At 49.9% G+C, this 11,585-nt stretch overlaps 1 protein-coding gene across 1 annotated transcript; it reads left to right on the top strand.

Moving 5' to 3' along the window:
• Nucleotides 1–134: 134 nt before the first annotated feature.
• On the top strand, nucleotides 135–9,809 carry GID8 (GID complex subunit 8 homolog). The gene is made up of 5 exons (XM_004370188.2): nucleotides 135–423; nucleotides 3,393–3,522; nucleotides 4,703–4,899; nucleotides 5,196–5,393; nucleotides 5,595–9,809. The coding sequence occupies exons 2-5, from the start codon at nucleotides 3,405–3,407 to the stop codon at nucleotides 5,766–5,768; spliced, it is 687 nt and encodes a 228-aa protein (XP_004370245.1). The 5' UTR covers nucleotides 135–423; nucleotides 3,393–3,404; the 3' UTR covers nucleotides 5,769–9,809.
• The last annotated feature ends 1,776 nt before the right edge of the window (nucleotides 9,810–11,585 follow it).

Raw genomic sequence — 11,585 nt, 5'->3', positions numbered from 1 at the left:
CCGTGGGCAGGCCGGGGCCGGGAGCTGGGCGGGACGGTCCCGAAGGGGGTCCCGCGTGGGGGTGTTGTGGGTCCGAGGCCCGAGAACGGGGCGCGTTCTCTGGAGGTGGACGTGTTTCCCTCCTCGGCCTGTGATGATGGAAGCTCAGATACCAACAGGGTCACCCAGGGTGCACGGATTATTTAGTTTGCCTTGGTTTTGGCCTTTTTCTTCCCGCCCGAAGTAGACGCCTAACCTTGGCTGTGCCTCGGAGCTGTCACCCAGTTTCTCCTCCTCAAGAGAGCATCTGTCACGTGAAAGCGCTGACGTTCAGCGGCGGCCGCCAACGAGAATAGCAGTAGTTACTCGGACCTTTTACATCTGTTTCCAACAAGAGAACGATTTCTGTAACAAACCTGGTTTTTGAAAGCAGAAACTGAGCAGGTAAGCACGGACGTTGTGACGTGGAAATCAGGTGGTCGTGGCCCTTGGTGTTTTGGGGATGTATCTTGGCAGTTAAGGATTTGTGATGCTGGCTTGTTTCTGTTGAATATGTAACTGTTGGAGGTTGAGGCTGCCAGTTCTTCCTGCAGAAAACAGACGGGCCAGCTCTCCACAGTGCTGCTTTCTAAGGTCGAACTCACCTCCCCCAGGTGGTTCTCTGTGATTGCTGATTGCCAAATGGAAACTGAGAAAGGGGCCTTTTGTAAAGGGCTTTTCATGCTGGTCCTTAAACTCCATTGCCATCAAGTCGATTCTGACTCATAGTGACCCTATAGGACAGGGTAGAATTGCCCCGTAGCGTTTTCATGGAGCAGCTTGTGGATTTGAACTGCTGACATTTTGGTTAGCAGCCAAGCTCTTAACCTCCGGGCCAGCAGGTCCTTAGGTTACCATTACTTGTTTCCGAGTACACATTTCATCTTAGTGAGTGATGGCGTTGACCTGGTGCTACAAGAGATGAGTGTGCAACAACACATCTTGGTTTTACTTACTACCTTTCATTATACTCTGCTCTGGCACCTCCGTCTCTGCATGCTGTCTGTGTTTTGGCATCCTCCAAGGACCTGAGGGCTTTGTCTTGTTCCCCCTCTGCCGCCCCATCTACGCTCCTCCCTAGGTGATCTTCGCCAAACCCTCTTCTTTAAATATCCTTTGTTTGTGGACGTTTCCTTAATTAATTCTTCCAGCACTGAGCTTGGGGCCTATAATCAGGTGCCTGCTTGACTTCTCCACCTGCTTGTCTAATAGTCTCCCCAAACTTGCCGTACTCCTCAAACCTGTTCCACTCCCCATCCATCCTTCTTATTCGTGGCCTCATGCTCCAAGGTCTCGAGCTTGGCACCTGTGATCTTCCTGGATCCCTCCCTCCCGTTGCCCCACCTTCAGGCCATCGGCAAGTCCCAATGGCTCAGTGTTCAGAGAATCCCAATCTGGCCTGTCTTCCCATCTCTCTTCTACCATCTTAGTCCACGCAGCCATCCTTTCTAGCCTGGATGTTGTCTCCTGGTCTTCCTGCTCAGCTCTTGCCATCCTGCCTACCTTCCGTCGTCGGCCAGAAAACCGGAGCCATCCTTCAATTCCCTTACTTATTGAAACAATAGATCGTGTACTTCACTATGCATAAAGTAATATCCACAGCATGTATGTAAGTTACAAAGCCTAAAAATGAAGCAGACGGTTGTGCGCTTCACGCATCCTAGGAGCCATGCTCCAGCTCTGAACGCTGGCAGAGCTGCCACCCCTTCCCCACAGGTAACCGCCCCTCTGAGTTTTATATTTCATGCCCTTACTTATAAAAATGGGTTTGGCACGTATGCGTTTATTCCTAAAGCACATACGATTTAGTTTTCCTTGTTGTTTGGTTTTTACAGAACTATGATGCCACACTTAGGTCTCTGCCACTTGCTTTTTCCTTCAGCGTGGTTTCTGAGAGTCACCTTCGTGACTGTGTGGGCTCGTCGTAACTGTTCTGTCCAATTCTGTTGTGTGAACAACTGCAGTTCCTTCCCAGCAATCCTGAAATCCAGAGCTCCGAAAACTGAAAACTTCTGTTTTTGTTTTTAACCCATTCGGGAGCAGGTCTTATTTGTGTAAGGCTGTTTGGTGGCTCTTATTCCCCTTGAATACTTGTACGTCTCACTGAAGAAATAATGTGTGATTATGGGGTGCTGCCTCAGACCCCAGTGAGGATGTCATGTCAATATGTGGTAAATTGTGCCACGTAATTGTTCTGTAACCTGAAGAATTCTGAATTCCAGAACACGTCAACCCAGTGGTTTTGGACATGGGATTGTGGTTCTGTATCCCACAGTTCATTTGTTCACATTACTGTTGAATGGACGTTGAGTACCTTCCACATCGTTGCCATTTTGGATGGTGCTTCTGTAAGCAGGCTTGTATATGTACCCGGTGCACGTTTGTGAGTTTTTCTAGGGTGTATACATCTCACAGGGGCAGAATCATTGGGCTGTAAGGAGTACACCACCTGTCAGTTTGTTGTACTGTGGTGGCTTGTATGTTGCTATGATGCTGGGAGCTTTGCCTCTGATATTTCAGATACCGGCAGGGTCACCCATGGAGGACAGGTTTCAGAGGAGCTTTAAGACTCAGACAGACTAGGAAGAAAGGCCTGGTGATCTGCTTCTGAAAATTAGCCAATGAAAACCCTATGGATCATAACAGAATATTGTTGAATATCGAGCTGGGAGATGAACCTTGGAGATTGGAAGGCACTACACAATAGCTGCAACAATGGCCTCAGACATACCAGTGATCACTGTGATGGCACAGGACCAGGCAGTGTTTTGTTCTGTTGTACATAATGTTGCCATGAGGTGGAGCTGACTCGATGGCAGTTAATGACAATGAGGAGTACATGTGTTCAGCCTTACAAGAGAATGCCAGGTGGTCTTCCATGGTACCAGTCTATTCCAACAGCAGCATGAAAGCGTTCAAGAGAACTCCATGTCTTTGCCTACGCTTGGTGTTGTTGTCGTCTTAATTTTTGTCAGTCTAGTGGGTATAGATTGTAGCCTTCTTTTTAGAACATATATCATAGCATATAATGTTTGCGCTTATAACTCTTCAGTGGCTGTCCTTTGCACTTAGAGCAGAGTCTCAATTCCTCCCTCCGCCTATAGGGCCTTACTCAGCTGACCCCGACCAACCTCTCGACTTCTTAGTTCTAAGACATCTTGGTGCACTCTCACATTTATCCCGCCTTCTAAACACCCTGACTTCTTCCTGGTCTCCAGATGCACGTTTGGGTCTCAGGCCTGGTTTCCGGATTTAAAGGCTTTCTCCACTTTCTCCTTTTCATTTTGATGACATGGCTGTGTGTTTATTTTGGAAATGGTCATGATTGTCAGAATTCTTCACCACTTATTTAAGATATTGTTTTTTTCTTGTAGAAGTTAATCAGAATGAGTTATACAGAAAAAACCGATGAAATCACGAAAGATGAGTGGATGGAAAAGCTCAATAACTTACATATTCAGCGAGCAGACATGAATCGGCTCATCATGAACTACCTTGTCACAGGTAAAGGTTTGCAATAAGTATACTAATTCTTGGACGTGAATTTCCGTTTTTGTACACACAGGTAGAGCTTTCCCACTGCAGTTCAAGGGTAAAGGTATGTTGTGTACAAAAGATAATATAAAAACTGAAAATGTAATAAATATACAAGCTATCATGTTTAAAGAAGCTTTTCTGGGAGATTAGCTATTCCGGATCTCTGAGACCTAAGGAAAAACTTGTCTCCTGATCTTTGGTAGTTTCACAGCCACATAATCAAGATAATTAAGAGTGTTGAGAAGTATGTGAGAAGCCTGGATAGTTGATCTCTCCTGGCCAGAAGCGTGTAAAAGTGGTCTAGTATCCTAAGACTTAGTCCTCACTGATATTTGGGAGAAAAAGGGGTAATTATATACATGTGGTAAGAAAGTCCAGATGTTTTCAAAAGGTATGAAATGAAGAGTTAGTCTTCCTCCTCATGGTCCCCAGTTCCTCTCCCCAAAATTAGTCTCTGCTTAAAAAGTTGGACAAGTGATGATGAAGTGCCGGCCTTCAGCTGCACGTGTGCAGAGAGAGAGACAGACAGTCTGGGTTGATGGTGGACTGTGGACTCACTGCAGATGGGACTCGCCAGGTCAGTGCACACAAAGCTGGCACCACAGGCACTTTGATGGCTCGGCTGATCTGTGGTGAATCACCCGGAACCAGCCGTGTGGCCTCTGAGAATCTGTAGGATCTTGGTCTCTTAGAGGCGTCCTCACCAAAATTCTGAGCTCGAGGTCATCATCCCAAGCCTCTAGCTGAGACGCCAGAGTGTGTGTGGATGAGATGGGAAGGAATGAATCACACCCTTTTCGTTTTCTGTATCTCAAGTAGTAAGTTAAAAACCTGTTGCCGTGGAGTTGATTCTGACTCATAGCGACCCTGTAGAACAGAGTACAGCTGCCTGATAGGGTTTCCAAGGAGCAGCTGGTGGATTTGAACTTCTGGTCTTTGGTTAGCAGCCTGAGCTCTTAACCACTGCACCACTGGGGCTCCAAAATGGAAAAAAGGAGTCGATTATAAAGGTATTAATATCAAATCCCAAGGAAGTCCTTTTTGTATCAGAGGTTATTTAATGGCACAAGTGGGCTTCCTGGAATGAAAAGTCTTTATCTTGGTTTCTTGCTAGTATTCCTTGCAGTGAAGATTTTTTCATTTTCAGAGGGCTTTAAGGAAGCGGCAGAGAAGTTCCGGATGGAGTCTGGGGTTGAACCTAGCGTGGATCTCGAGACACTGGACGAACGGATCAAGATCCGAGAGATGGTCCTGAAAGGTCGGATCCAGGAGGCTATCGCGCGGATCAACAGCCTCCACCCGGAGCTCCTGGACACAAACCGCTACCTGTACTTCCACCTGCAGGTGAGTGGCGGCTGGTTTGGGGTGGTCCGTAAGGAAGGCGGTTTGTCGGAATTCAGAAATAGCCAGGCTCGTTTGCTCTAACAGGGTGTCGTTCCAGTTCACGTGGAGAAGGGGTCTGAGTTAGCTGTTGTTTGTCGGATATCTCAGAAAGGATTTCTTGTTTAAAAATACACGTTATCGCTCGGAGGTGCTGGGAAAAGCTGCCTCTGAGGTGCACTTGGGACTAGAAACGAGCTCGCGCTGTCGGGCCGGCCTGGGTGCCCGCGGCCTCAGCCGCTGTCTTTGCCCCCGAGCAGCAGCAGCATCTGATCGAGCTGATCCGGCAGCGGGAGACGGAGGCGGCGCTGGAGTTTGCCCAGACACAGCTGGCGGAGCAGGGCGAGGAGAGCCGGGAGTGCCTGACGGAGATGGAGCGCACGCTGGCCCTGCTGGCCTTCGACAGCCCCGAGGAGTCGCCCTTTGGAGACCTCCTCAACACGATGCAGCGGCAGAAGGTGAGGGGCCCAGCTGCCCTCGGGGGCCCAGGGCTGTGCACATGTCCCCCGAGTGCCTCGTAGCTCCGCGCTTACCCTTTGGAAAGCATGCTCACGTAGAATGCTCTCCAAAGTGTATGGAAATGAATTTATTAATTGCTTCTGCTCTGTATCTGGTGCTTTAGGACGCAGCTGTTTTCATTGGGTGTGGTTATTTTCTAGGTGTGGAGTGAAGTTAACCAGGCTGTCCTAGATTATGAAAATCGTGAGTCAACGCCCAAACTGGCAAAATTACTAAAACTCCTACTTTGGGCTCAGAATGAGCTGGACCAGAAGAAAGTGAAATACCCTAAAATGACAGATCTCAGCAAGGGCGTGATCGAGGAGCCCAAGTAGAGCCTGCACGAGGGACCTGTGCGCCGCCACGCCCAGGACGTCACAGCCGTGGGTGGCCGCAAGCTCTTTACTGCAGTAGAGAACTCCTTCCCCCCCTTTTCCTGTTTCTGAATCGGCATCTTTTCTGAGGGGAGAATGCCCTGTCAAGTGCTGGAAAACATGCAGTGAAAGCCTCCGTGTCTGCAGCCGTCTGCCTCAGGCGACGCGTGTGGTGCGTGCTCCCCGCTCGCGGGGTCTGGCTGCTGGAGGACTCGTTTGCGTCGAGTGCCGTCTCCTGCAGGGTGCCAGTCCCAGAGCCTCCCACTCAGGACGTGGAAAGCGCTAAGAGGCAGACAGTATGTTCTCTCAATTCTAAGGCTCGTCCGGCTTTCATCTCAAGGTTCCTTCTTACCCCCTTGGTTTTTGGTTTGTTTGTTTTTACGTAGCACAGAATATATACATTTGTAAATCCTAATTCAGGACTCTTATATGTGAGGGTATGGAGTTTGATTTTCTTCCATTTTGGTTTTGGGTTGTGTGGCTTCTGGGGAGGTGTGTGTGTGAGGGACGGGCTGCATGATTTTTATTTTTTTAACGTATATTTTGGTGCTGTGTGTTAGAGACGTGCTCACAGTGGGTCCATGGCCCGTCTTTTCTACGCAGTGTTGCTGGAAATAAAGCCTTCTCTGATTTCTGTAACGACCAAAATGGCCTCTAAGGAAGTTCCCTCACCTGAGACAGACCTTTTGTGTTCTAGGGTTGGCTTTCCCCTGTGGTGATGGCAGTGGTAGGTCCTGGGACCTGGCCCACGGGCGTGGGAGTGGCCCTTCACAAGGCGAGGCCACCCAGTGCAGATGGTGACAGCTGTCTGAGCACAGGGTGCTGTGGCTGCCGGCGTGAGGCCGCCGGAGTGAGGCCGACAATGAGGCCGCCGGGAGAGGCCTTGGTCGGTCAGAGCCTTTGTAGAGCCACCATGTGCAGCTCAGCTGGCCTGCACTCCAGCCTTTCAGAGCATCCATCCATCTCACCGTTGTGTCCTCATCTGTCACCCATGTGCTTGCCCCTGCTTGGAGGGGAGCATGCACGGTGCTGTGTATGCCCCTGCAACCACAGCTCAAATACACGGGTTCTCTGCAGGAGGCGCCGGGCACGGGGTTCTCTGCAGGGAGGTGCCGGGCACGGGGTTCACTGCAGAGAGGCGCCGGGCCCAGGGTTCTCTGCAGGGAGGTGCCGGGCATGGGGTTCACTGCAGGGAGGAGCCGGGCACGGCGTTCACTGCAGGGAGCCACTGGGCATTGATGGCCTTTCCAAGACAGTGCTGGAAGCCGCATTGAGAATTCTTCTAGAACTGCTGAGCCTTCGGAATGATCCTGGAGGCACCATGAGTGGGCCCTCACGGCACCCGGGCGCTTCTGCTGCGGATGCCGTGACTCGGTGGCCCTGACTGACTGCTCATGCTCAAACAGGTGTCCTGGCACCGAGGCTCGGGAGAGAAGACCCCTGCCGCTGACTGGGGACATCTGCCTTGTTCTTGGGAAGCAAGAGGTGCCTTGGTGACCAGGCTTATGCAGGGTGTGGGATGGCCGTTGGTGGGGCTAGCACACTGTGTTTGCACTGGGTATCTGTGATGCACTCTGGTCCCTGCACTTCCTGGCTTGTTTTTCTTTCATCTAGAGTCTGGTGACATTTTTCCAAGTTCTCTGCTTCTGTTTTCAGTGGGCAGGGCTTTGACAGTGTTAGTCTTACACATGTATGGTTTATGAATTTAGTGACAGGTGCAGAGATGAGGTCATTAGAATGTTCTAGCCTCCAGACTGACTGATGTGTCTAGGTTTTGTGAGGCTGAGTGAGGGGAAGTATATCCTGACCTTAGCCATAGAAACAATGTGTTTCGCCTGTCTCAGCCGCCACCCTCAGATGTGACTTACTGTGGGGTTATTTCCTCTGAGGTTTGAGGATAAAAATAAGCTAGAGGAGAAGGGAGTTTTAGTCTTCAGTAATTAATAGGTTAAATATAGCAGAAGCTAGAAGACAAACTTTAGGAGAGAAGTAGAGATAAAACTACATTTTTGGGAAAGCACAAGGTAAGTCAGCATATTCCTGACGGGCTTTATTGTTAGTGTATGTAAGGTTGTTTACATAATAAATCATCAACTGGACATATTCTTACGATCAGCAGGGCTGAGCTGTATGGTAGCGGGAAGTCCTTGGTACATGGGGTGATCCACAGACTAGCAGGGCACTAATGGGTTTGTCACGGGCGTGAAACGTTCCCAGGTGTGCTGTTTACCACTTTAGTCCTCGAGTGGCTGAATGAGCCATGCTAAAAACCAGTATGAGCTAGCTGTCAGTGAAACTAGTTAATCCACTTGTTATTCTTGTTTTTTTGTGTGGGGGATGGAGTTAACTTCCTCTGATCTGTGAGTGGCCTGAGACTTCCTTCCAGGATCGTGGCTGCATGGGCTTTTCCCCTCTGTCACCTTCTTGTGGTCTTTTTTTTTTTCTTTTTCAGCAAGCAAATGAAATTAAGCCACTTTGAGGTAGTGAAAGTTACAGAACAGTTAGATTTCTCTGCTTTCTCAGATTAGGCTCTCACTGTCCTCTGTTTTAAAATCTAGTTATGTCTTATAGAGGTAGTTTATTTCTTTTTTTTACGCTTTCTTGTGGAAAGTGCCTTGAAGTAAGTACAATTTGAGAGTATCTGGTACTCTGTGATCCTGATACCGTGAACTCATGTGACGAATACCCTCTAGTGTGGAATCTTTCTGAAACATAGGGATTTTTACAAATCAAATGAGAACTAATATATTTTGTCACTTGAATTAAGGTTTCTGGGTTTTAGAAAAGGCAAGCATTTATCGGGACTTGTATTTGAGACAAAAATTGACTGTAGCACGTGGCTGTGGAATGATGGCTCTGTGGACATTTGCTATAAACTTAGGTTGGAACTCACGTGGCCTCTGAGCAAACATCCGTGTCTTCATCCAGCCATCCCCTCACGTTTGCACACAGGAGTGACCTGGAAACTTGCAGACGACGTGTTTCAAGGACAGCTTTTCTAAGGCAACGTGATGTCTTTATTTTCTGATTTCTGTGTACTGCTCATCTTGGAGAGTGGCGGAACCAGGGGTTTCAGAAAGAGTGTTATGCATTTTATGTTAAAGACAGTGAAGTCTTCATGCAGATGGACCAGGATCCCTTCTGGTTGTCTGACCAAGTCTCCGCGTGGACAAAAGACCAAGTTAGATGTATGAGGGGAACTGCAGGCTCGGTCTGCTCTCGTGCCGACTGAGGATGGCCACCTGCGCGCAGTGGGATGCCATGTGGCGTGGGACCCCAGATGGCAGAACCCAGGCAGCGGGCCTCATGGTCCCCATCAGCCCTCGGTGACCGCTGCTTTGTTGACAGACTGTATTCTGACACCACATGTGTGCGTTGTTTTGACAACGGCTGTGTTTTTGTTTCAGAAATGTATCGTTCTTTCAGATTTACAATAAATTGTACTGTCCGTTTTTGTCATTTTAAATCCTAGATGAAAGTATAATCCACTGTCTTTTGTACAAATCCGATCCTGTAATTCTGCTTCATTCCAGTGGGGCCTCTTTGCCCCACCCTTCCCCCCATATCTTTTGAAAAATGCAGAATAGCTTGCTGATTTTGCTGCCTGTTCTTAATTTGATAGTAAAAGTTTTCACGTTTTCTCAGAAATGTCATCTGAAAACTTTTTTTTTTGCCTCTGTAAAGATACTTTAATAAGAACGAGGAATTAAATGCGATGCTAACACAGTTCTATTGAAAGTTGGTCTATTAGAGTTAGAAGGCATGAAGGAGGTTTCCGTTCTGTGTAGCTTATTCTCTGCTTTTGCTCTGTCTCCACTCTGAACGTTCCCTTTCCTGTGTGTGGGGCGGGAAATCCGTCACCAGTTCACAGTATGGCCCTAAAGTGTCATAAACTAGCCTCCGTTCTGTGAAGGAAATAGGTCAGAACTCTCTGCTACCCGCTGCATGATTTCAAACTGAATTGGAGTAACCTAAGTAATTTTTTTTTTCTTTTTCTTAAATGAAAATTTCCCCACATATCACAGCGGGGGACAACCGTGACGGGCCCCTGTGTGTCTGTCACCCAGCTTCACCAACCACTGTCGCCTGTGAGCCTGTGTTGGAGACCACGTGGGTGTCTAACCTTGAGGCGCTCCCCGTGTTCTCGGGAATGGGAGCGCCTGAAGTGCGAAAGGAGACGGGGGGCCCTCAGCAGACTTCTCCATCGACCTGCATGTTGCTGGTGAGGCGTCGGGCTGGAGCGAAGCAGGCCTTGTGGGGCGTAAATGAGATAAACGACGAGTCCACTTCGTTCTGGAGAAAGGGGAGCCCTTCCCTCGCCGTCCCCGCCGCTCCCTGCCCAGCAGGGGCGCTTCAGTGGCTCTCGTGGTGCCCACCGCCCACACCCGCTCAGCCCCCAGAGAAGACAGCTTGCTCACAGCCGTCCAGAGGCGAGCAGGAGCGCGTGCTGCTTGCGTGTCGGGCCTGCCTGTCTTGGATGCTATGCCTTAATTTTGGAATGCCGTCTCAGGTGTTCTCCTTCCTCACCTGCGATGTTTACTTGTATCAGGCAGGATAGCGGCTCAAGCGGACTGTGGGTGTAACCAGCGTTGGCAGAGTCTAAGCCTGTGCTCACGTAGGGGAGCGGCCTGGCAGTAAATAGACCTGTGCCACAGAGCCCAGGCAGAGGCGCCGGTGGAACCTGGTCTTGTGAGGAGGGGGCATGGCACACGGAGTTGGTCGCTGATGCTAGTTGGTAACAGCGGTATCCCTGCATTTGCAGGGTGGGGTGTTCTTCGTTTCCGAGCGTGTGTGTGAATGATGTGTGACAGGAACGTGCTGCTCTGACTCGGCTGTGGTGTCTTGCTTGTGCGCGAGTGTGTGCGTACATGTGTGATGTACAGCAGGAACATGGTGCTTTGACTCGGCTGGGGGGTTTTGTGTGTGTGTGTGTGTGTGTGTGTGTGTGTGTGTGAGAGAGAGAGAGAGAGAGAGATGTATAACAGCTACATGGTTCTCTTGACTTGGCTGCAGCGTTTTGAACTCTCCTCACTGGACGGCCAGGCTCTCAGTCCAGGTGGAGCCTGCAGACTCATCAACACCTGCTTTCAACCAAATAAGCGACAAGAGAAGACCAGTGGATTTTGTCCCGGCCGTCCTTCGGAGTCTGCATTTTCTAAACGCCCTCCTGTCCATCTGCCATTACTGAGTCATGCTTATGACGCAAGCTTGCGGAGATTGGACACCCATCTGCAGCTTTGGGAGGCAGACGACAGGAATACGGTTGTTACAAGCTGTGCCATGTGACTGTGTTTGGGGTGGTGGCGGTGTTTTGGGGTGGAATGTACGAGTTCAGTACCAGGGAGAGGAATTGAGATGCATGCTGTGGCCTTGACCTGCTGCCTGCCAGGAAACACTCTCCACCAGGCTGCAGCTGCACTTTTTCCAAATACACACAGGCAGTGGGCTTCTCTGCAAAGCGAGGTCTCCTCCTGCTGCCAGATTGCTGTGCCTCACGGGCTGATGCTTTACCCAACTGGCTTTTGAAAACAAAGCAGGTGAACCTCCCCCAAGGGCTCCACGCGGAGTTGGAGGGTCTCCCGGGGTCAGGGAGGGACAGCACCAACTAAGGGGATGGCGCTGCTCCTTGCTCGGCCCTCCTGCGCACCTGTGCACGCTGCCCCCCCCCCGGGGCCCTCCTGCACACCTGTGCACATCAGTTCCCCTTGGCCCCCTACACACATGTTCACATCAGGCCACCCTCTCCTCCTGCGCACCTGTGCACGCTGCCCCCCACCC

Source organism: Trichechus manatus, unplaced genomic scaffold, assembly GCF_000243295.1.
Source record: "Trichechus manatus latirostris isolate Lorelei unplaced genomic scaffold, TriManLat1.0 scaffold00008, whole genome shotgun sequence".
In the NCBI taxonomy this organism is placed as follows: Eukaryota; Metazoa; Chordata; class Mammalia; order Sirenia; family Trichechidae; genus Trichechus; species Trichechus manatus.
This window is presented reverse-complemented; position numbering and strand designations above follow the sequence as displayed.

Excerpts from the sequence above, each read along its gene's own strand:
- GID8 (XM_004370188.2), top strand. The coding sequence starts at position 3,405 with ATGAGTTATACAGAAAAAACCGATGAAATCACGAAAGATGAGTGGATG. Across the intron at positions 3,523-4,702 it reads CATGAACTACCTTGTCACAG|AGGGCTTTAAGGAAGCGGCA; the intron begins GTAAAGGTTTGC and ends TTTCATTTTCAG. Across the intron at positions 5,394-5,594 it reads ACACGATGCAGCGGCAGAAG|GTGTGGAGTGAAGTTAACCA; the intron begins GTGAGGGGCCCA and ends GTTATTTTCTAG.